The sequence below is a fragment of the Athene cunicularia genome, assembly GCF_003259725.1.
Source record: "Athene cunicularia isolate RWA chromosome 10 unlocalized genomic scaffold, athCun1 chr10_part1, whole genome shotgun sequence".
NCBI lineage: Eukaryota > Metazoa > Chordata > Aves > Strigiformes > Strigidae > Athene > Athene cunicularia.
Window position 1 is genome coordinate 17,111,414 of NW_020799112.1, and position 24,491 is coordinate 17,135,904.

General features: G+C 39.5%; 1 protein-coding gene across 4 annotated transcripts in view; it reads left to right on the forward strand.

Annotated features, from left to right (window-relative positions):
• Nucleotides 1-4,990: 4,990 nt before the first annotated feature.
• Nucleotides 4,991-24,491, forward strand: part of IL16 (interleukin 16) — a 46,674-nt gene continuing 27,173 nt past the window's right edge. Inside the window, exons 1-3 of one of the 4 annotated variants that reach the window (XM_026856207.1) lie at nt 4,991-5,397; nt 13,827-13,880; nt 18,366-18,777. In XM_026856207.1, coding sequence (XP_026712008.1) covers nt 13,831-13,880; nt 18,366-18,777 — 462 coding nt within the window. In that variant the 5' untranslated portion in view covers nt 4,991-5,397; nt 13,827-13,830. Of the gene's footprint in view, nt 5,398-13,819; nt 13,881-14,790; nt 14,865-18,365; nt 18,778-24,491 lie in introns of those variants that run through there. The other 3 variants (XM_026856208.1, XM_026856209.1, XM_026856210.1) reach the window with 3 other exon arrangements.

Sequence of the window (24,491 nt, forward strand, 5' to 3'; positions counted from 1 at the left end):
TTTTTCCAAATGAACAGTGTAATTAAGTGAGCACAATCCTCCTGTGTAACTGTCATGAAGAGAGCATTCATCACCTAGATTTCTTATGCCTGCAGCATAACAGCGTCGTTGGCTAAGGCGGGCTTCCTGCTGGTGGGACAATGAAGTTGAAACTGAACTGATAGGCAATGAAAGGATTGTTAAAGAGTTTGGAAACACATCCATGAAAACAAAATTACAGAGGAAAAGGAGGACACAAACTAAAGCTGTTCAAAATATATTTAAACTTGCAGAACTCTCTGGGGAGAATTCAGTATGATATTTAGCTTTTGCAGGTGAACATAGGTTACTTTCCCCACAGAAATAAACAATTAGCATCTTTACAATTTAGTAGGCAAATATAGCCATAGTTATAGTGCTCAATAACAGACTATGAAATTTTGTGTAGATATTTTTCTCCCTTGTTGATCAAAGTCAAAAAAATTCACTTGAAAGAGTGTTTTAGAGATCAAAGAAACCGGTTTGCCTCATAGAGTTCCTGTTACTGTGAAAAGATCCTGGCATGATAAAGCCACTAGTTATGGAATTAAAAGTGTATTGGCTTTACATCTCAGAATTCATTGATCTATGTAACACTTGTATGTTGAGTACAATCGGAGTAACACCTAATAATTTATAATTAATAGCTTCACTTAGGTAAAGAAAACAAACCATTAGTAAGGTTATTTTACCTCATTTTGCCAATTACTACATGACATCCTTCCAACCCAGAAAAACATTAATGCAAAAATACAAATGGCTGGGCAGGGTTTTGAAAAAAAAAGAACTAAACAGAAACATAGTTCCCAAAATTGGTTATGAGAGTATTAACTGTTAAAAATGAGATTAGCCACTACGCCCCAAATGGTATATCGCTGCTGTGGTAAATTGCATAGAGCAGAATAAACATTCCAGGAAGTTCTAATTACCTTAATGATGAACTTTCATTTAACCATATTTCTGATTCAAATGCATCTGCCTTCAGATCCCAGTCCTCTGAATTCTTCCTCAGGAAGGTATGCACATAGACAGCAAAATCACATTGCAACAATCTGCTGGAAGAAAATAAATCAAATTCTTTAGGCTCTTACTGCAAAACACGCTCCTCAGACTTCTTATAACTGTTTTCTGAACTCTTTCCACCTTGTTAACATCTGTGCTAAAAAGAGTGCATGCCAGAATTGGACATAGAGTAACTTGTTTAATGCTTTATTCAGTAGTAAGGATGCTGTTCCTCCTTGATGCTGTTTGGCATGTGCATCTGTTTTCAAGGCTGCATCCAAGGCCACGGTGAGGGTGGGTGGCCTAGGGCTAGCTGGAGAAGAGTTGCATCCACCAACCCCTCTCCTGTTCTCATTTCTCTTTGCTTGAGCTGTCTGAGACCAGCACAAGCTGTTCCCCCAGAGTCAAGGAAACAGGGAGGGAAAATGGTTAAGTGAGATTGGATGCACAGAATGTGCTTGGCCTCAGTATTTAGGCTGAGAACACTTGAGAGCTGCTTTACTGAATTCAGCTGTTGGTGAATTATTGAACACTGCTCTTGGGAGCCTGGAAGGACTCTTCTAGAGCGCTGAGATTATGATTTTCTTTCTCCTGCCATTCTGCTGGTGTACTGTAAATGCTAGCTTTGACTATAGCTACTCTGGCTGTACTTGTCCATACAGAGTTTTAATAACCAATTGCCATTAAATTCTTCAATAAAGACATTAGAATAGTGGATAAAAGTTTAGAGGTATAACCTTCCTGTATACTTTCAATGGAATAAGGTGTTTAAGGGTAAAGAATAGTTGAGCACTAAGAAATATAATATGACCCAAAATAGTGAAGACTGAATAGAAAATACTAGTTAATGGTTAGTTTCAGCTGGGAAGGAGAGAGCCCAAGACCTACACCAAAACTGGGGTTAATTTAATATATTTACTATTCATGTGGAAAGCAAGCGTACAATAGCAGAGACAGCATCATTGGGAAATTATATGTGATTGTTTAGAAAAACCACAATTTAAAAAACAAACCCAAAAATAACCCTAAAGGAAGGAACTGGACAAGATGGCAGCTGAAATCTATGTAGGTAAGTGTGAGGTGATGTGTATTGAAAGGAACAGTTTGAACTATTCATATACACTGATGGTTTGCAAAATCACTCAAGAAAAAGAACTAGGCGTTACTGTGGACAGCTTAGTGGAAACTTCTACTCAGTGCACAGTAGTGGTCAAAAAAGCAAACAAGATGTCAGGCTATATTAGAGATGGATTGGAGAATAATACTGGAAATACTAACAAGGCCATCAAATATATCAGTAAAATATTCTTCATTTTAAGATTAGCTTATTTTGCTTTCATTATCTGAAAAGAACTAGGAATCACCTGGGAAAGGAGTTAAAAGGGATTTAGGGGCATAGATAAACTTCTCTAAAGATTTTTAGAGGTGTCATAATTTTGACAGCCTTCAATTTAAGTTTTTTCTTTTTTCTCTAGACAGCTTCTTTGCTCCTCAGCTCATCAGTTTGTAAACAAGGATAGTGGGAGCCACTGACATTTGTCATATGTACTGAGATGAATGGATGAAGAGTGGCATACAGACTGTGGATGAGCTGCTTCTGAGCACAAGGCCTGAATGTAAATTCCCTGATGCTCTAGAGAAAAAGGGAAGAGGTCAGCTCCTCGCTGAACCTCTTCTCTGCTCTCCCCCGAGCCCAGTCTGCAGGGTCCAATCCAGCACCACATCTTATCCAGCTTAGGCTCAGCTGATGCCTATATCCAGCACCTTCTATTGAATCCTTACCAACTTCTTCAAATCCAGCCTAGTACCCTAACCTGAGACCTTGCCTGCTTTAACCCCTTCCTTCCCCTCATGACCTGCACTTACACATCTGAACTACCCTCTGCTGCTTCCAGTCTCACACCAGTTACCCCACTGCTCCTCTCACAGCTTTTTAGCCTACTTTCCCCTCACAACAGGCATAGCTCACCAGTTTAGTTCCTTCAGCGTCTGCTGTCAGGATTATCAGCACTGCTGGACATCTCTTAATTTGCCTCCCCTGCAGTGCCTATACAGAGGGCCACTTCCCCAGATTCCGCAGACCGCTGATAGAAGTGCAGGATGCTGTTGACATTATCAATTACTATTCATGGTAAACAAGAAAAACTAAAATCAGAGGTTGATTTACAGCAGAGAAACACCCCCACACACAAGCACATCACCCAGTTTAAGGCTATAGCATGGCTCAGTGCATATATTGCTTAGATATTAATTAAGACAGAAGATTTCTGTCCTATTTACTTGACATGCCAAGCTGAAAGCTGTCCTGTGGATTATGGACAATGATATGTACCAGCCTCTGTGGTTCCTAGGGTAGAGTGTTTGCTATAAATAGATGTCAGATTTGTAAATTTAACATTATTTAGTCTGAGGGTAAGTGAGGAAAATGGGAAACTCGTTTGCCCAGCAGTGGGAGGGTGTGGAGTGTTGTTTTCTGCTGAGGATTTTTATTTTTATTACTAAACTCTTGAGAGCCTAGAGATGTCACAAGGTCCTTTTACTGTTCTGGGCTCTGAAACCAGAAGGGGAAAATATGAATTGATGCAGTTTTATATAACTTACAAATGTGTTTAGCATTTTCTGTGACAGTGAACGCAGTCCGAAAATTTAACTGTTTCCTTTGTGAACTTTATTTTGTTTGTCTGGAAGTTTGCTCTGCTCCAGCAGAACTGGCAGTAGTCTAGTCCAGAGCAGGGGCAGGACATTTTCCCACATAAGTAAAATAAATTCTAATTACAATAAAAAGGGGAGGAAAAGAGAAAAATTAATGTTATGCTGTGAAATGGCATTATTACCTCTCTAACAGGAAGCATATGGAATAGTAGCACACATCTAGGTCTGAGAGCCAGGAATAAATCAGAACTAGTCTAGACATGCTGATTCCAGCTGTGGTCCTGAAACAAGCTGTTAGGGCTAGAATTTGATTAAGTCTAATACCCATCTGGAGAGGATGATGAACGAAAGCAAACACTGTCCCATCAGAGTTGTGCTAGGAGTACTTGTATAATGGCTGGAACACAGGCAGGAGAACAAGGGTTACCCATTGTAATCCCTCTTTCTAACAGTGACTGGATCTGCAGCCAGTGTCAGAAATCAGGGTGGTATAACCTGTAAAATAGTGACTTATCATGTAGCCCCGTTCTTTGCAATATAGAAAAAGGAACAGAAGAAATTTTGTTACTCAGTCCTGTTTTCCACTTCGGTATAGCCCTCACTTGTGACTTTGCGTGTGCTTTCCCCACTGTGGCTGTAACATTTAGTTAACTGATATTTATAAGTAACCAGAAGATGGAAACCCTACATATTACCTATTTAGGGTAATTATCACAAAAAGACATACATAAATGTTGGCCAATGGTACAATTTCAGAGGGCAAAGCACTAACAGAGTGTTACAAACCGTCACAAAAATACCTCCTCTCTCCTCCTGCCTCCACTCACTTCCCCAAAACACTGAATCCCTGTCAAGTGATCTGATACGAATAACATTTGCACCTCCTTTACTATTATCTTATTTTCACACAGCAAAAGGATCGTGGTTTGTGTCTGTTTGCTTTAGCTTGATTTCTGCCATCCTCAGACAAAACTCTTCCCTCCACTACACAGACTTTATTCACCAAAAAAAAAAAAACTCCCAAAGCCCTTGCAGACTTTATGAAAGGCGTTTTCACTCACTTGGGTTAAATGAGCACTGTGTGTTTTCTTTTTTTTTTTTTTTTTTTTAGGGGGGTGGTGGTGGTGTAAAAAGTAATAAATGAATCATTTAAACTTTGGGCAAGAAGTTTAGGTGTTGTATTTGTACCATGCAACTACATAAACACAGAATGAGCCAGTTAACCAATGAATTGCAGGAATGAGAAGCAATGAGATGATCTAAAACATTTTAACACATTTTCCATATATTAGCCCTTGGACTAGTTGTGTTTTGCTTTCTTACAACAGACACAAGTCAGTAAAAGTCCAAAAGGAAAGTCTGAGGTTTTACGTTTCTGTTTGTGGTACAGGAAAAGGGTTACGATCTCAGTGGTTGATTCAGTGAAATAACATCTCTTTTATACACATCTGCCTAGCAAGTAGGGCGGTAGTTGGAAATACCCAATCTAAAGCATTAAAGATTTGCTGGCAAATAGCAAGGCATTTTCTGCAGAGGAAAAGTTGTTATATTGAGTAGTCACTTTGAATGCTTAGGAGTTACAGTCAAATATCCAAACACTGTGGAGTTACACTGCATTTATTATTTTGTCAAGTATTTTACACACCGGGAATTGACTCTACTGCATATTTCATATCCAAAAAGGCACGATAAAAGTGGACTTAACTAAGAAGATACTTGGCAATGGTAAGTGATATTTTTATAGCTAATTATTAGGCATCATACAGCTTTTTACATGTCAGTATGTATCATTTTCAACTGTTTTAATTTCAGAATTTAAAAGAGAAAATAGGTTAAACCAGAGATATTTCACAAAGTATGTTTTTGTCTGTCTATTCACTGTCATTGCTGTTTTTTTAATTATATGAGAAATTTGAAGTAAATTATTGTTATTCAGTAATCAGCATTATGACTTAAACCAGAGATGCTTTACGTAGAAGTACCTTCATTTAGGATGCTTTTAGTTGGCTGTATAATATTTATCCTATTTCTCCTGACACATATAAAAGCCAGCAGTGTGGACCAGAGACATTTGTGAGTTTGTAGCTTTCTTCATGTTTGAAGGCCTCTCTAAACCTGCAATAGTATAAGAGACAGAAAAGGAACAAAATCACAAATCAAATGATTCATTACTCAAAAGCATTTTAAATCAACAAAATCTCTCTCATTGATAATTAATCTTCATAAATAAGAGAAACTATTTAATTTAAAAAACAGATGAAAAGGAGAAGATATGGGATTTTAAAGTTTTTTCAGATTTTGGTAAGTCTATTTTTTTCCAGAATTGTTTCTAACCTTTCTACTCATTTCTGCTATGTAACTGCAGGCTATATTCTTTAAATACCTTATTTTTCTTTAAAGAAACAATGCCCAAAAAAAATGCATTTCTCTGTAAGAGCTAGATAGGGGTAGTATCTAATCCTCTGAAAACACATCCACATTTCCAAACCATTTTAAAATTAAACATTGATATAATTATCTACTACAGTTTCAGAGCATAGTTCCAAGCAAGATATCCAAACGCAGTATTTACTTGAATCTCTGTATGAACTAGCCTATACAGGAAATCAGTAAATTGCTCCAGAGTCTCAGCCTCAAAGGCAATACGTATTTGTTTAGTCATATACTATAAATAACATCTGTAGTCTCGAAACCTCGCCAGCATTATTACTGCAGTGTTCACTTAATAGTATCCTTTATTATGAGCCTCATTAGCAACTGATTCATACAAGCCTAGAGGAAAAGTGTGCAGGCTAGTACAGCACACACGTAGTAGGATATATTACCCATACCGCCAGCGTAACCTCGTTTGTCATGGAGCTGGTATGCTCCGAGCTGAGCACACACCTCCTGGCCAGCAGCCCCTTGGGAGATGCAGCCAGCACAGAGGCTTCTGGTGCACCCCTCGCCGCTCCTCTGCGAGGGATTGCCGTCGGGGTGGAGGTGGGGACAAAATACACCCCTCTTCCCCCACTGTACCAGCCTGGGCTGACAGAAAGCTGTGGGGCTGTCAAATTGCTTCAGTTTATGCTGAAGGAGTGACCCAACAGATGAGGGCAGCTTCAGCACTTTCACAGCTCTTCGCTGTTAGAGAGCACCAGGGATGTGATCTGCTGCTTTTATTTGCCTAGTACTGTTGGGGTATTTCTGCTGTCTATGTTACAACATGACACATACTGTACGCTGTAAAATAACTTGCGTGCTTTATGATATGGAATAAACTTTATATGTGATAGATTCAGTATAATCTGAGACGGGTTGGTGTAGGATATCATTACTTGACACCAGCAAATTCTTATTGTTTTCTGAGTTGTTAACTGTTTTGTTCATTGTCCCATTAAAAAAACACCATTTAATTATCTTATAGTTCTTTTCATCAGAGAAATCCGCGCCCCCCCACATCCAAGAAAGAAGGCAACAGCCACAACCCATTTTCACTGATGAGGACAAGGAGTGAAGTGAGGGAAAGTAAAGTTATCTAAGGTCAAAACAGCAGGTCGCTATCAGAGCTGGAGGGAGATCTCCAGATCCAATACAGTGCTCTTTCAAAACATGAGCTGGGGCAGATTGTTACTGCTTTATAGTGAGTGGTGTGTATTAGACGTGACTGGTCAGGTTCCGTTATAGGTAGTTTACACCTTTGCCCAAGATTAATGCTGAGTCTAAACTGATAATTGTCAAAATCATAATTTTTTTCCTCTACTCATTTTACGCATTTAGGGTCCTCCATTTTTGCCAAAAATAGGAAGAAAACAACTTTAAAACTCCCGTTCTTTTATGCAACCCTCCAAAGGTCTGGGTATTCTTACCTCTTGAATGTTTATTTGAGTCAAGTCTTTTTAAGATTCACTCCATAAATTAGAAGACAATATTTATAATCAGTTTAAAAGATGTTGAAGAAGAAGGAAGGAACCAGAAAGGAAATCCTGGGTTATGTTGGTGGTTGTCTTAGAACACGATTTTGGACAATTACTTGGGCCTTAAATTCCAGAAGAGGCTGTTTCTTTTGGGAAATCCAAACTGAGAGAAAGGATGTAGTATTAATTATTCTGGAGAGATGATTAGATATTCTCTGGATCAAAAATGAACATACATAGGGAAAGGACACTAGAAAATTTGACCTCCCTGAGCACATCTCTGCTCCAGTGGCTGCCCTCAGGACCAAGCCTACCGCAGTACAGGGCATTGTGTGAGCTGTTTTACACATTCACAGACATACCAGCTTTTTGTGCATACCCAGAGAGCCTTCCCGGATAGTCTATTCACAAGCCAGTCATGTGTCTGGAGGCGATCTGTCACACAATCCAATCCTATAGCTGCTTTTGTCCCCTCCATCATCTGCAAAATAAATATAGTACCTGTCATCTGAGTTATACCAATTTCTTAGGGATTAAGGTATCATACCACCCTAATACCATAGAGCTTAATCACTTACTAACTGGTAGGCCTGGACTACAGACACTGTGGATTTAACAGTTAATTTTCCAATGTTTAAACTGAGATCATCACAAAAACCCCAAAGCAATCAAATATTAGGTCATGCACTAAAGTTCCAAGACACCCTCTCACTTCACGGTCCCCCTTAGTGATCTTCACAAACAATGCTGGGAAGTGATTACGGCCATAACAGTAATAGTCAAGCTCTTTTGGACAGATACAGAAATAAAAGCAAATGAGTGTCGGGACACAGCAATGTTTAAAATAATGGTAACTAACCAGTGGAACAATCTATCAGATGGACTAAATCTATTCACCTTTACAGTACTTCCATTCATATCTGGCTGCGGAAGGAGTAAAGGAGAAGACAGTAGCAACAAACATGACAGAATCCAACACGGACTCACAATAAAATGTGAAAACAGACAGATCTAAATACACATTTTATACTGAATTAATGAAAAATATGGAGACATTTTTCATATGATTTTTGCAGGTAGAGTAAGTTCATTTTTCTTTTACCCTTTTTTCCTGATAAATCATAGCTTTGACAATTGATAATTCTCCTTTCATTCAACCTAAAGGGCCCCTTATGTCAGCATACAGTTCAGGGGAATATAAATCAAAAAGACTGCAAAGTCAGATGAAAAAGGAACATTATGTGACTGGAAATGTGGAAAGAAGAGGTAAAGTCATAACTTTCTGAAATATTTGTTTTAAATTAGAATGATGCCATACAGGGGAGCTCACACAATGTTTTTACTACTCTGGTGCTACAGTAAGTTATAAACTGTGCATCGGTCAACAGCTTTTTTTTAAAAAAAAAGAAAAAAAAAGGAAAAGAAAAAAAGATGGACCTTTTCTTCAGTACCAGTTATTTAACAACTTCATAGTTGACACAAATATTTCATAATGTTTCTCTAAGCCCAACATAATCTCTTACACATAGTCTATATGCGCAGTGCAAAGATGTTAAAATAACAAAGACAACCCACAGCACTTTATTAAAAGGTTACCATTCTTTCTGTGACTCGGATACCACACCATGGCTACAGTCAGTGCTCTTTACACTGAGGGTGCTGTCGTTTTTCAATCACACGCTCACAACACAATACTTATGTAGATCACATAGGCTACTTTTTCTGTAAGCAAAACACTATATATATATATATATATATATATATATATAAGTATATATATATACACACAGTGACATATTCTTCATAGAGTTCCAGGATATGTCCTCAAGAAGAGGTAAAAATCCTTTTTGATGGGTGTTCACTTAGTATTAGACCCTCTTCCATGGAACAATTTAAGCAGTATTTTACAGCTTACTTCTAAGGCACTGCGGCAAGTAAGGACACCAGAATAAGGTTAGTAATCACGCAGAGGATGAGTACATGTCATGCAACACAAATGTATTGGGAAAGACAAGCTCTAGGAACTTTTATTAACTCACAGGAAGGCAATTTACTGGGAAATAGTCTAGAAGGCTGCAGAGCTGGATATCATTATGAAAGAATCAGGTAATAAAGTTCACGAATGGAATTGGATTTAAAAAAAAAGGATCTGAAGAAAAAGGAGGAGATCCAAACATATGAAAGCAGCATGAAGCTGAGAGAAAGGAGGGGCAGAAGAAGAAAAGATAAAAGTATGTAGAAGATAGAGGATGACATCAGTACAGAGATCAATGAGAAAAGAATTCTACAGAGACTTGAAGATCAGGATATTTTTCCTAGTACAAGAACTGAACAAGTCTTAAAGGCAGTGAACTTAAAACAATTACAAGTACATTTTTATGTAACACATGAAACTCATTGCCTCTGGATACTCTTGAAATCAAAAGCTTAATGGGAGCCAGAAATGGATAAATTAGTTACATTACGCAGGATTCATTTCATCTGTAGAAGAAAAAAACCAAAATTCTTTGTGCTTCCTGGCAAAAGTTAGGTACTAAGTGACAAAAGGAATTAGAAAGAGATTTACTTAATTTGACATAATGCAATACTTATCCATTATGGGTCAGCTGTATCTTCTGCTGAAACAAGACTATCCAGTCATAATGTAAAAAGCTCCAACAACTCTGGAATACATATACAAACCTCAGAGTGCCAGCCTACTCTTACCAATAAAGGAACTCAGAAGAAACATCCTGAAAGCAAGCTCTCTTGATTCTTGTTTTGGGGGTTTTTTGGTTTTGTTTTGGTTTGTTGTGTTGGGTTTTTTTTGTTGTTGTTTTGTTTGTTGTTGGGTTTTGGTTTTGTTTTTTTTTTACAAGGTATTCCCTTTGAAGCAATTGCTATTAGCCATTGATGGAAAAGGATACTAAATTAACTGTGTTTATAGCGTGACTCAACATGCCATGTTGCTATGTTTTGATGGATTGGAAGGGCAGAGTGAAAGTTGTGAAACCCAAGACAGAGATGACTAATCCAGTCCTGGCTTAGCAGCAATGAGGGGATAGATTGTCCTGTGCAACATAACTGTTCTCTGAAATATGGCAAAATATGAAAATTGTGACTGTGTTTAAGGCAAAAGTAATTCATCAGTTTGCTGAGCAATGTAAAGACAGGACAAAAACTAGAACACTTCAAATTATTGGCTTGCTTTCCTATTAACACAAGAGGTATTTGGAGTTGGGTGGAGATCAGGGCTCAGGATAAGTTCCATCATTACTTAGATGTGCTTTGCCCAGTACTAATGTTCTCTTTAAATTTATATGCTCCTTTTTGGAAAAGGTTATCACCAGTAGCAACAGGCAAATATTTAGTACTGAATAGTCTGCATATTTGTCCTCTAGAATCCAAAACTTTGGATATGGAAAATAATTTGGGGAAAAGAGGGATCAGCTCCTGTACCTGCTATGGTTCCAGACACATCCTGATTTTAGTCAGGCAAAAATGAAAACCTGTCAGAAAAAAATGAAATTCAGTGGCTCCTGTATTTCCTTTTCCCAACTCCAATAGACACTGACTCCAAACATCAGAAAAGTTACTCCATTTTATGGTAACTCGGACCCTGTCCCACAGCAGAAGTATCACTCTACCTGTGGATGGTACTGTTTGACTTTTATTCTGAAGCAAGACTTGCTGCCCCTTCTGTATGCTATTCCCTTTAACTGCAGATGCTATTTTCATGAACTTACCTCTTGGGGTGAAATCTCTGTCCCACTGAAATCAAAGGCAAACCAGCTAACTTCAAAGTGCTCATGATTTCTGCTATCTTCTTGTTCCACACATTAATTATGCTTTAGGTTTCATTTCCTTTTATTTGTTTGAACTCTCTTCATTTTACTGCATTCCTCTTTTCCTGGCCCTCACATGAGAAGGCAGTAAAGAAATCCAGCTGATTTTCCTTATAGTACCTATTATCTCATGAACCTTTATCAATGCATCTCCTTTCTGCAAAGGACAGTCCACATAATTTTAATCTTTTAATACAAAATTCCAGCCTCTGATCAGCGTTCATTGCCCTTTTCCTGGTACAATACCTTTGAGCTAAGTAATGAAGATTGACCACAGTATCCAATATCAAAGCATACCATTAGAGCAACATGGCAGGCACAGCAGAGATTCTCTCTCTCGCTCTCCTTTTCCTTATGGCTTCTAAAAACCTGCTTTTCTGTTCACCACTGGGCACGGAACAATTACTGTACAGAGAAGATGGAAAAAACTGCAAAAGGTTAGAGTGAAACAACATGAAAAAACAGCCCCTCCTTGTGATATTTATGTTTCTGCTGCTGGCCCTGGCAGAAGTCCAGATTCTGAATGAACAAAACTCCCAGTGGCTTAGGGACTATGGTATTCAGCCCATAGTCAGGAAATGCAATAGCATGTGACAATGGGAAGAAATGAAAAAAGCTTTCCAACGCTTTTGAGCTTCCAGCTCAATCAGTTTGGATCAAAACTCAGGGGCTGTTGAGATTTTGTGTGAATGAGTTCTCTGTTGCTAAACAAAAACATGTGTGTGTTACAGTGTAAGACAGTTAAGTGGTAAACATTATGTAGCTTTGCTTCCTCACTGATATTTCATTTTTACAGTACTAGCACTATCAAATCATATTATGTACAAGGCCATGGTCCTTCTCTATTCAAATACAGTGAGAAACTCTTTGCCAAAGCACAAGTCAGCTCCCCCTTTCTCCTCCTTTCCAGGAAAGCTACTTGATAACTGTTGTTCACTACTCAGTGTCAAATCCTGGTTCTTCTACAAGATTAGAGTTTAAAAGAGTTGGGTAATGTTCCGTGTTTTTTGTTATCCAGTGATCTAGGTTAAAACTGTGTCCTTTACAACCCATTTCCTTTGGGGAACTAATATCCTGAAAACTTAATTGTTGGGAAAACAATATTAAATTCTCTTCTTTTTGTAAACATTTAAAATATAAATTATCCACAATTGTATCATCAGGGACAGAGTGTTTTGGGTCTCCTGTAGACACTGTACAGAGCAGAGAGTTCATCTTCGCTTTTTCTCCCAGTACACGCATCATTCTCATGGGGCAGATGCTTGTCTTCACAGTTTATAATTTCTCTCTCTCTTTTGTGAGTTTAGTGACAGACCAGTAAAACCAGGACCTTCAAGCCACAGAAGACAGAGGGCAGCAGGTGTCCAAGCACTCTCTTGTTGACCATTTCCATGACCAGACAGAACCAGGTGTAAAATTCAGGTTTCTGTTTATTTTTTCCTGAAAAGTACAGGATATATAGTTTGTGACAACATTCCAAAGAAACCTCACTATTACAATAAACTAACATTAACTGTTTCAGAGACAATTCTTTCTTTTGTGGAACATTATTTAAAAGCTACAAACTCCCTATGTATCTTATCACACAAATTCATTGAGAGAAAGTAGGTTTCTGCAGCAAAGTTGTTATTTGTCAGTGTGAGCAGAACTGAGGATTGACAGCTGGGGACTGACACATTGATCTGTGTGATGAATGAAAGACACTAAGCGTGACGAGGGATGTGGCAGCAAGGTGGCTGCCTGCTCCCACAACTGATGGTGGATGCAACTCAAGCAGTGTTGCGTGGGGGGAATCACCACAATAGTAGAATAGACTGCGAACCATTTACTTTGCAGCAAATGGAAGGTGTTATTGAGGCAATGGGGAATCTGTGGCATAGTTCTAATTTCCTGATGCTCTGTGGAAAAGGCAACAGTTTTCTGAGTCCTTGAACAGGTCGGACCACAAAGTTGCAGTCTAGTGCATAGAGGGGAGAGTATTTATGTTTTGCTTCTGGAGCAGAAGTAGCCTATGAAATTCTTACTAGCTTAATATTTTAAAAAATCTACTAAAAATTACATTACAAGAAACACGCTTGCCATCTCAACCTCCAGCAGGAAACCCTGCACTTGATTAGCATGGATTCTGGCTTCTCCCCACACTTCCCCCCTCAACACGCCTGAACCCCATCAATCCTAGGACCAGAGAGCGATGGGTAAAAACAAATGATAAACTCCTTAAATGGTCTTGCCTTCTCTGGGTAGCTGGGAGCCTGCTGGAAACAGTTTCCCCAATACTGCATCCCATTGCTTTTGTTTATCTATCCTTGCTGACATTTTCTTCAATTAGGAAACAATAGCTCCGTTCCAATGTACTGAGCAGAATTACTGAAACCGAGTCACGTGACATCATGAGAGTGTGTTTTCAATTATTCACTCTGTCTTTTTTTGCCAGGCCTATGAAGAGGAACAGCCTTCTGCAGGAGTCAGGTTTGTCTGCCTCGCTGTTGTAAGTTCCTCCTTTTGAATTTGTATTTTACAATTAGGTATTTTAATTTTTTTTTAAACAGTAAATTCAACTCTTCAAGAGTTTCTTACTCTTTATAAGAAAACTTCCAAATCTCTAGCTCTTCCTACTGCCTGGAAATCCTAGACATCTGCTACAGTTCAGTACTAATAGTACTGCTCAGTAATGAATCTGACAAAGATCACAAGATCTTGATTAAAATGGGATGCAAGATATCATGCTGTTAGCACTTGGTAATGGAAAACTCATCTTGTTCTTGCTAGTAAAGAAAAGTTCTATCTTTCCTACTGTCTGGTTAACAGCAGAGCATTCGCCTTCAATCTGGGAGCTACACCAAATTATTTGCATCTTGTAAATGCTCGGTTTAATATCCAACCAAAAATTTGAACCAAATGGGCACAGCTCAAATCATGTATTTTGTTTGCAGAAGACAGACTGAGTTAGGGCTTTTTAGACTTAAAGCTGGAAAAATAAAGCCTGGGGAAAAGAAAAAAGAAACAGAGAAGGAACATTTGGTTTGTATTACAAACCACAGACAACTTCCATCAGGCATGCTGGAGGTATAAGAATGGCAAGAGAAAATGACAAGCAGTGAGTGCACTGGAGGAAGAGATGAATGGTTTGGAGGATTGACTTTGAAGTGATTTTTCATGCCACCAATACCTTGAATTAATTTTGATGGAAGATACCAAAGAATCATAAAGCTTCTTGGGCATTTGTGATATTGTTTTCTGTGTAAAATAACATTGCTGGATATTTTTATTGGAAAACTTATAGACTATGGTTTTGGTACCTCCTATATTTCTGTCATTTATGCAACCCTGAATCAGCAGCTCTGGAAAGGATATTGCCTTAGTTAAGACTTGGGCTGTGATCTAGTAGAGCAAGAGCAAGCATTTAACTGGAAGTCTTCAGGTCTACTGGGTTTATTTTCACCTCAGCCACTGGCTTGCTTTGAGATATTAGGTAAGTCATTCAGGGCTAAACTTGGTCTTTGAGAGAATGGAGCTCTGGTGGGTGTGGGGGAGGAGGAAATAGCTGATGCAACAGGGCAAAAGATGTGTTCCCTGTGCATAAGGTAAAATTCCTCAGGGGCATTGAAGTGGGGGTGGGATGGCAGGATGCAATTAGAACAATGTTTCCCTCACTGTTTCAACAGGTGTTTCTGTGCGTTGCCTGCATCCCAGATGCTTAGCATAGTCTGAAAGGCACCTCTTGGAGCATTTAGTACTGGTGGTAGTGCTCCCTTCTCAAGCTCAGCAGCTTCAGGCAGAGCAAGAAAGTGCGCCTGCATCTCTCCATCCTTCATTCCAGCATGCCAGTCTCCAGAGAGCTGTATTTTGACCATTAAGCTATCAAGTCTTCTGCTTACCTACGTGCTTAACAGCTCTTTTAAAATTCTTTCTCTTTGGGGAAGTAGGACTTCAGTTAATGTTTGTACAACATTGAAATCTTTGAAAGAAAAGTGCTATTTCTTCTAATTTTACCCCATAGGCAAGATTGTTTAGGTTCTGAAAGTGCAACTTGGGCTCATTGCTGAGATTCCGATTGCATTCAGCACACCTGCAGCAAGCAGCTCTCTTGCTTCCTACCCAGGTGCTGAAGGGAGGTACTTGCAGAAGTTCCCCTCACCCTAGCCATCCTATTGCTTTTTCAACTCAATATTCTGGTCTAATGCACCAGATTGCATTTTTACCTACCTTCAGACATACATGAAAAGCAACATGAAGCTTTACAAGATTAATTTCCTAATACACTGGGGGCACTAACAGGGATTTCCTAACTCAAAAATTGCAATTAGATATGTACATATTATGGTAGACTAGAGTTTTAGGGTTACCAAAACACAAAAAAGTCTAATTTTTAAAAGAAACAAACAAATATCCATACCTTGAAAGTCTTTATATATTAGTATGGATGTGCCAGTCTTAACTAAAGTAGTCAACAAAAAAGCTTACCAAAAATTGCAAATTTTTGATGCTGAATTACACCACCACCAAATACTTATTCCAAATCTCAAAATTATTGTTTGAATATGATTGATAGCACTTTTCATCTCTGTACTTCAAAATACATTCCTGCATAGAGGCTCTGAAAAGCAGGTTCTCTCAATAGTGCAGGAGGGAAGGTTTAGCCTAGAAAAATAAGACCCTCAATCACAAAGACCATGTGTTAAAGTGGAGCTTCATCTATGTCATACCTTACCCCATCCCCTCTGGCCTCTGGGTCCTTACACATAGGCTTAGATGTCCTTTTGTTCAGGAAGGGAGTGTGGCTGTGCTCTTGGGTGATCCTCCATCCCTACAGTGGCTTCATTCAGTCATGGCTGCAAATCTTGTTATCCGTAAGAAGAGAGGCTACTCTGAAAAAAAAAAAAAGAAAAAAGCAAAACATTCTGTGTATTGAAGGGAATGGAGAATAATCTAGTTCAGTTTGACCCTGAAAGCTTCCCTCATGCCAGTGTGGGGGGGAGGCTGGGAGCCCAGTGGCTTTGGTTCCAATGTTCCTATCCAGTGAGGTCAGACCCTCCCACAGGAGCAGAGAGGATCCCAAAGACACACAGGAGAGGGGCAGAAAATGCAACAGCTTTGTGGAATTTGACATGTTCTCTGGATACTTTCAAACTTCAATTTTGCCCTGGAAGGGCGTCCTGCTAGGAAATCTGATGAGTTCCAATACTCAGGGCACAAGTTTCTGAAGTGTTAGAGGTTTTGTTTTGGAAGAGAGACATCAGGGAGCAGAGCAATATTAGGACTGGCATGATGGAAAATAAGTTACCATGGAAGGCTGTAGGAACATTACCTATCAAAAATGCCAGAAAGGACTGCACAAATAAAACATCCTTCTCCCTGGGAGATGAAGGGACCTTTTTGCTGCTTCTGAAAAAGCTATGTGCAATGTTTTGGGGTTGGTTTTGTTTTTTTTTTTTTTTTAGAAATCCAAAAATATCAGATTCACACTGGATTGTGTATTTCTCCAGCAATGCCATATAGCTCCTTTAGACAGATACTCGATGGCATAGTGTTTTATCATCTGTTTTTATTTTTCTTGGTTCTTTGGGGGTGGGGGGGGGAAGGAAAAATAATCCTGTAGATTTACTATAAGGCTAATTTGGATTTATCATATGAATCTGTGTTGGTCAGATCTTGAGGTCTGTGTTTATTGTTGTGGCTGTAAGGAGCCTTTAGAAAATCTGCCTCCTCCTATTTTTCTATCACTAGTGGTGTTTCAGGTACGATGTACGTACCTACCTACCTAATTGTGCATAGAAGCAGGGAAAAATACCCCCAAAACACAACAACCCAGTTTAGGCCACAATGCACAAACTTTTTCTCGCAATAGTGTGCTTCAGAAGTGCTTTTCAAATGACATTGATTTTCAATTTTATGTATAACACCTACAGAATCTTTGATCTATGAAAATCCTTTACTTTCAATAGGTATTTTCTCTAGAATAGCAGCATACATTATCAGTTAGGTACTATGAAGACAACAGAAAAGTTTGTGTAATAAATATAATAATAAAAATTGAGAAAAAGTAATTAATTTAGACTTCTTCTTGTTGAAATTTCAGCACTGATACATACCTACCAAATTATTGCTGGAAGACTTTTTCTGAAATAAAAAGGAAATAGTTTAACAAAGGTCCCCTTTGTTATCTTAACATGCTCGTTACTCATCTTACAAAAGCTTCAGCTTTTGCCACATTTTGATTGCATTGCATATCTTTCATTTTTCTCTTAATTTTTTATGCTGATTCATATGCTGAAACAAACCATTTCTGTAATGGGACACTTTATGATTGATGTATTGGAGCTGTACTCCTTTATAGAGTTCAATCTCTAATCAGATATTCACGTCTTAAGTGCTTCACTGGATCTCTCTGTTACTGTTAAATGCATAGTCTTAAGTGAGTTCTGGTCTGCGAAGGTAGGGGTTTTATAGCAGCCTGACATTCCTTACTCTCTCATGGCTAAGATCTACTTTCGCTAAATCACTTACAAATCGGATGTGCCAGGTGGTGAACTTAACCTCAACAATTCGATTAAACTTCTTTGAATTATCGTGGTTTCATGAATTAAACTTCAGAATGAGCTTCCTCTTTCTAAATAATGTTAGGAGGATAGAATAATGCTTTTAAAGTATCTTCCTCTTCAATCTGGGATTTCAACATGCAAATTCAGCAGAAGCCCAAAGGAAGCAGCACAATGGAAGCATCAAAAACATTTATTAAAAACACTCCGTTGTGCTTGGGGAGCACGGGAAGAGAATGAAAAGGTAAGGGAGAATTTAGTAGAGCACTGCACAGAAACAGAATTAGCAAGTCATGAGATATCACGTGGCTGTTAGCAGACTGAAAGGCTCTGTTGATTCGATTTATTCATTAGGGCTTTTCAGTAGTGTAGGTTATTAAGTGGGAGAAAGTGGGGTATGTTACAACTTACTTTTTATATTTCCTTTCCTGGAGGATATTTAGCACCAGAGAAGCGAAGAAAGTTATTGAAAGTATCATGCCGCATAAATGGGAGAATGATAGAAAAAAGAGCAGCACCACCAGCTCTCTGAAGATGGATCGTAAGAGCAGCGCTGGGAACAGGAAGTCAAGAAAGTTTCGCTCCATTTCAAGATCACTTATACTTTGCAATGCCAAAACCAGTGACGATGGCTCAAGTCCTGATGAGAAATGCCCTGATCCCTTTGAGATCTCTACCAGTTGGGGTCAAGAGGATTTTGACTGCTGTCCTAGAACACAACAGCCATGCACATCAGAGACAGAAGACAGCCCACCTGATCCTCCGCGTGTGATAACCAGCATGGTCCAGTCCAAAGCCGCAGCAAATGAGAACTGCAACAACATGAGAAGAAAGTTACTCACCAAGGTAGGCAACTCGGTGCCGTATATTGTAACGTTCCCCATTGCAGCAGTTCCTAAACAGATTGATTCGTATTTCCCAGGAGCGCAGGATTTTACTCGGCTTTTTCAGAGCCTATGAGCCTGCAGTGTTCCTACTCTGTATAAACAGCATGGAAATGTATTGGCTTCCCTGCTGTGCTGTTGCACTCTGCCGATTGATGTTCTGCTGAAATCAGTGACTGCTAGGCCACTCGTGTATTCAGACTAGCCCAGCTGGGGCTTTCTACCTGCAATAGAGTATTCAGTGCAAAATAGAAACTGTCACTATAATAAGGTGTATTTGTAAAGAGTGATACTATGAGATCTCACAAGCTATGCAAGTATGAATTATATTAATGCTATGAAAGACACAGGAGGTTCAACAGGCAGATGTTCTCTCTCTCTGATTCAGGAAGGAGATAGTGATGGCTCTAAAACCACCAGAAGTGTCACTTCTTCCTAGAGATGTAAAAAGCCTTAACAAGCCTCATGTTACAGCATTATCCTTTCATCAAGAAGTCACTCTGTTAACCCTAATGATCTGAACTGAATTTTTCAGTCTGAGCAATATATTTTTGATGTCTTTAGGAAGTTCATTTTCAGTGACATACCCCAATTTTTCCACTTTATCTCTACCTGTTGGTGTGATGTGTAAAAGAGACCTCACTACAAGAATGACATGTCTTTTAATACAGTTTGTGTCCTTTGGCACCTCCCTTATTATATGCCTTTTACCTGTGCAAATAGTGGCTTAGGGGAAAGAACAGATTCTTTCACCTAAAATATTTCTTTCTTATAGGTTCTATTGTATTTTACGTACCTTCAACAGAAATTGGATAAAACTAGACTTCTGTATCTAAACATACAGTGGCACAGTGGTATTGAAAATAAGAATCTCCCCTTACTCCTTGAGTTTCTTGCTAATGATCAGAGAATGCAGCCCAATATTGCAAAGACCGCAGCAGGACAAAGTCCTGGATATGAGGTGTTTCAGTCCCTGGCAAAGTCCCAGAATGAAGACAAAACCAAGCCAACTTTCCATTACATCCTGACAGAGAACATAAACAGGTGACAGTGACCCAAGTCCCAAAATACACTCGGTCACCTGCAAAACCATACCGCCTCTTCCCTTTTGGAAACAGTCCATATGCACTCTGCTGATTTCCTTCTGCGAGTGAAGGAGGAGCCGGCCTCTGTGGACTCTCCCCACTTCTCTTAACAAAGCTGAAGCACTTTCTTAGGTGTGTTGGCTGCCACAGTCCCCTTGCTCACATACCTCCAAAACATGCAGTGGTCTGGTAAATTTGGTGATCTATACCCATATGAAACTGCAGACTGTGAGTTTAGATCATTTGCTTTTGTAGCTGGCAAGCAGCTCAAATAGGGATCTGAGGAACAGAGTAAGTCTCATAACTAATGCCATTGCATAGATAAAATATAACTGCTAAGGGTATAAATCCACTCTTAGTCTGGAGCGTTAGTGTCACTGAACAGGATGTGTCAGGAGCCTGGATTAATGGTGACATAAATTAGGCAGCAACCCAGTCCCTTACAGCAGCATTTGGGTTGCTTACTGACATTGTGGACAAGGGGTACATTAAATTCCCCCTCCAGAGCTCTAATAGCAATGCAAATCTCTTCAGATGCTATTTGCTAATCTTCCGTACCTTTCAGAGTCATGGATCAGTGGGTGATTCTAAAAAAGCCTTATCTCAGCATGCTAAATAGGATGAACTTTGGTAACAGCTACACTGACCTTATCCTGTACTACTGTTGCTGAGGCTATGCCCTGTATTTATGAAAGCAGTGATCTCTATCTTCCATATGGCACAAGCCTGTCGGAACAACCTTCCTGTGCCATGTGTCTTAGAGAGCTTAAGCTTAAAACCTTTCTCTTTAAGAAAGGAGTCAACAAGCATTTTTCAAGTCCCAGCATAACACTCACTCTCTTCATCCCCATATGACACTTCAGAAATTCATGATGTGTGACTCAGAGCTGAAGGATCCTTGTCTTTGTCCAAGAAAATTGATTCCATTTTTTCTGTGGTGTTGCTGAGGATATTCCACTATTCTGCTTCCCACTGCCTGCAGCCCTAAGCATGACTCTGAAGGTGCTCTCACAGAACTGAACAACTTAATTTTTGCTGTCATATTGGAAGGAGAGAAGAGTGTTTCAAAGTGCCGCATGATTTAATGCTCCCTATGCATTTCTTCTCCAGTGCTAAGGGGGAACCAGGAACATCAATATTCCAAATACTAGTTCCTCTCTTCTGGTCAAAACCAAGTATCTCTCTGAGCCATACTCCACCGATTGCATGGGATTCACCATAAGCAATAAACCATGAGCAAATCAAACAGTATGTTGGGACACCTGCATATGTATTAGTCACGTTTTCCTGATTCCAAAATCTGTAGGATCTCAAAGAATAGTCCTATGTCCCATCACGAACAGTCTGAGAAACTAGGTGTTACTTAAAATAAGGAAATGAGAGGCAAGAGGAGGATTTTTGACATCAATTCCTTTCACTTCAGTCTTCAGTAGAAAATGTTGCTGTAGCCATTGAGGGAAGCATGAGCACAACCTATATTAGACTATAGAGAATCCCCACAGAAACACATTGTTCTTATTGCACTACCTGTAGCAAAGACTTTGAGCTGGAACTCAGATCTCATAATACACTAGAGAATTTAAGAAGGTTGAAATTCTGATGATACCAGGTTTCATTTATTATTCTTTTCAACCAAGTATGCACAGGTTTTGGTGCCCATAGTACTACGCTGACTGAGGTGGGACTGCAAGCCAATGTCACTGCTCCTCTGCCATGACTGATAGCACAGTGCTAGCAGGTGTGTGCAAAGGGACCACAGCCTCCTATCCTGGGTACTCCTCTTCTGAGGAGTATTGCAAAGGTTGACCCCAGATGCAAGAAGCTGCCTTGTACCTGTGTAGGTATTTCTGTTTTTAACCGAAGCATCCATACTCTGTTTTTACACCACTGGTGCACCAAAAGGGCAGAGGATGGACGTTCTTTGATTGTGATGCTGCCTACCACTTTTACTGCGATGATTGATATATGGTCAGCACCAGATGATAGGGGTTTCAGTTCATAACTGCATCTTCTAGGCAACTTCTTTCCAACAGTATGTGGCATGGTTGCACATTTAACATGTAAAGCTGCAGGGGCTGGCCTTTCATCTGTATAGAAGTTATAACAGGTAGAAGGAAATAAGGTTGAGACAAGACTTAAATAGGAACTCATCAACAGCTATTCAGTGGTTCATTACATTCAGGGCAAAAACCTCAGTCAGTGCTACATCCATGTGAACTATGCAGTTACCTCAGACAGTTGGGCGACCAGATGGTCATTCGCATTCTGCCAAGACATGGCCACTATATGTCACATAGGGCCCCGTGTAACAGTCCTTAGCGGCCATGTCCTCCTTTGACCTCAGCCTACCCTACTGCCACAGATAACTCACTTTGCTGCTGGAGTCCTATTCCCAGTCATTTTTTTTCTCACAGAAAAGCTGCTGCCATGACATACAGAGAATGGAAATAGACAGGAGATAATCTGGGAAAAGGGAAATGGAGAGGGAAGAAAGAGTGTGGAATGACAAAGACAGGAAAAGAGGAAAGAGAAGACCATGGAATACTTTAAAGCAAGTAAAGTGAGGGGATGAGAAAGCAACAGTCAAGAGCTATGAAGGAATCATATCTGCAGCAAAGGGCATCACCCAGCTACTCCCCACTTCCTATTAAATGCCTCATTCTTCTTTTTCTTCTCTGTGCCCTTAGTCACATTTCATGCGTTGCAACAGCAGCTTCATTCATCTGCATGTTGCTCTGCAGAAAGGCAGGTAGAGACATTCCCACTAAGGACTATTATTTCATAGACTTCCCAGCCATCTCTCTCCTTCTGCCTGGCTGATTGTACAGGAAAGCAGTAGAAACAAATAATTCATCGCCATGCACACCCAGGCAAAGAAAATCTGCATCAAAATCTTATAGCACATAACTTATGCATTGTGAGATAGCACCCGGGAAAGAATGTCTTAGTCTGATCCATTAATGTCTACATCATCTTCAAAGTATCACCTTTCATTATATATTCTAAATAGCAAAGAATTTTTTCTCCCTCTCTAATGTACGGTTGGCAGTGATGAGAGCAGATGAACAGTCTTTTAATGCATTTGGTTTCTGTGTTCCAGTGTTCACTCATATTGAGTGTTGCTCACTGTGTCGAGAGCACCCAGGATTACCTGGATGACATCTGTCCAGCCAGCTCCTGGACCACTTAGCTTCCAAGATGAGGTGCATGTAGTCTGGTATGAACAGAGCTGGAAAGCCAGCTTGCCAGCATATAAACAAGCAGGATCTCCTGTTTTAGTCTGCTTCTCACAAAATCAGCAATTTTTGGGTGGCCTGAAAGGAAAAGAAAACAAACAAAAAAAATTATAAGCGGTGTCTGATACCTTGTGCACTGACACAGCAGACACTGTGGAAGATGGCCTGCCTGGTCCTGTCATTACAAAGTTTGAAATTATGCCAGTTGTAGGGAGAACAGACAGGACGAGATAATATCAACCCCTATTCTTCAGAGAAGAGCAGTCCTTGCTGGGTTTGAGAGCTGCTGCAAGAAGCATTCCATTACCTCTTCCCTGCAACACCAACACCCCGGGAAGCACCGAGAGTTACCAGCCAGATGGGCTGGTAGCAGGGCTGAAACAGCATCTAGAATAAACTATAAAAGGGAAGGGCTGACTCTTTATGGAAACATTGGATCCAAGCTGATCTGACTTCATTGCTCCACTCAGTTCTAGAAACTTCTCTATTCATGCTTCCTTTGGTCCCTGATCCTCTGCTTGAATTTAAAAAAAAAAAAAAAAAAAAAAGAAAAAAATCTAACAGTACAATAATGAATTTAAATATTTAGCTTTTCTGGCCTCTTGACTGTGAAATGGGATTTTCAAGTGGAAGATTAAGAGAATACAGTCTTTAGGGATTTTCTTCAAGAAGCATTTTTTTTTTCTGCATCAGTTCTAACAGAGAAAGGGCCAGAGTCTCTCTGGCATAAACTGATGTGACTCCACCGATTCTGACGTACCCTAGCCGATGCCTTGGTCTTTTCAAAATATTTACAGTAGATGTAATTCATTTTCCCAGCACTATATTCCCTTTGCAACTAATAAAACGGCAGAAGCTAGAAAGCCTTTGAATGATGCAAGAAGCAGGGCATGGTATTAAGGTTCTGCCCTAGACAGACGATTCAGCACATCAGATGTTACAGACAGACCTTTCCATCCATCATCTGGCCTTTGGTATGTTTTTCTGGGAGCCTTTGCCCTGGCCCACATTTCGCAGCACACACTGTAGTATAATAGCCTATTTCCCAACTTGCTATGGGGATAACATGACCCTGATGTCACAAAAGCAAGAAGGCCAGGAAGATAGAAAGAAAGAACAAGTAGAAAAAGGGAGGACAACACATAAATGTCTAAATAAATGCAGTCTTCTCTCCTAGCTTTGTTTTTCCATCCTGCCCATAGGCTCATGTTTGAGACATTACAGTCTGTTGCTGTAACACTTGTCTGGGTACCAAAGAGCCAATTAACTGTGTAAAGGCGAGTTAATAAAAAAATATTCTGGCAATGACCAAGGGAGAAAAATAACCTTTTGCTTTTTTTTTTTTTTTTTTTTTT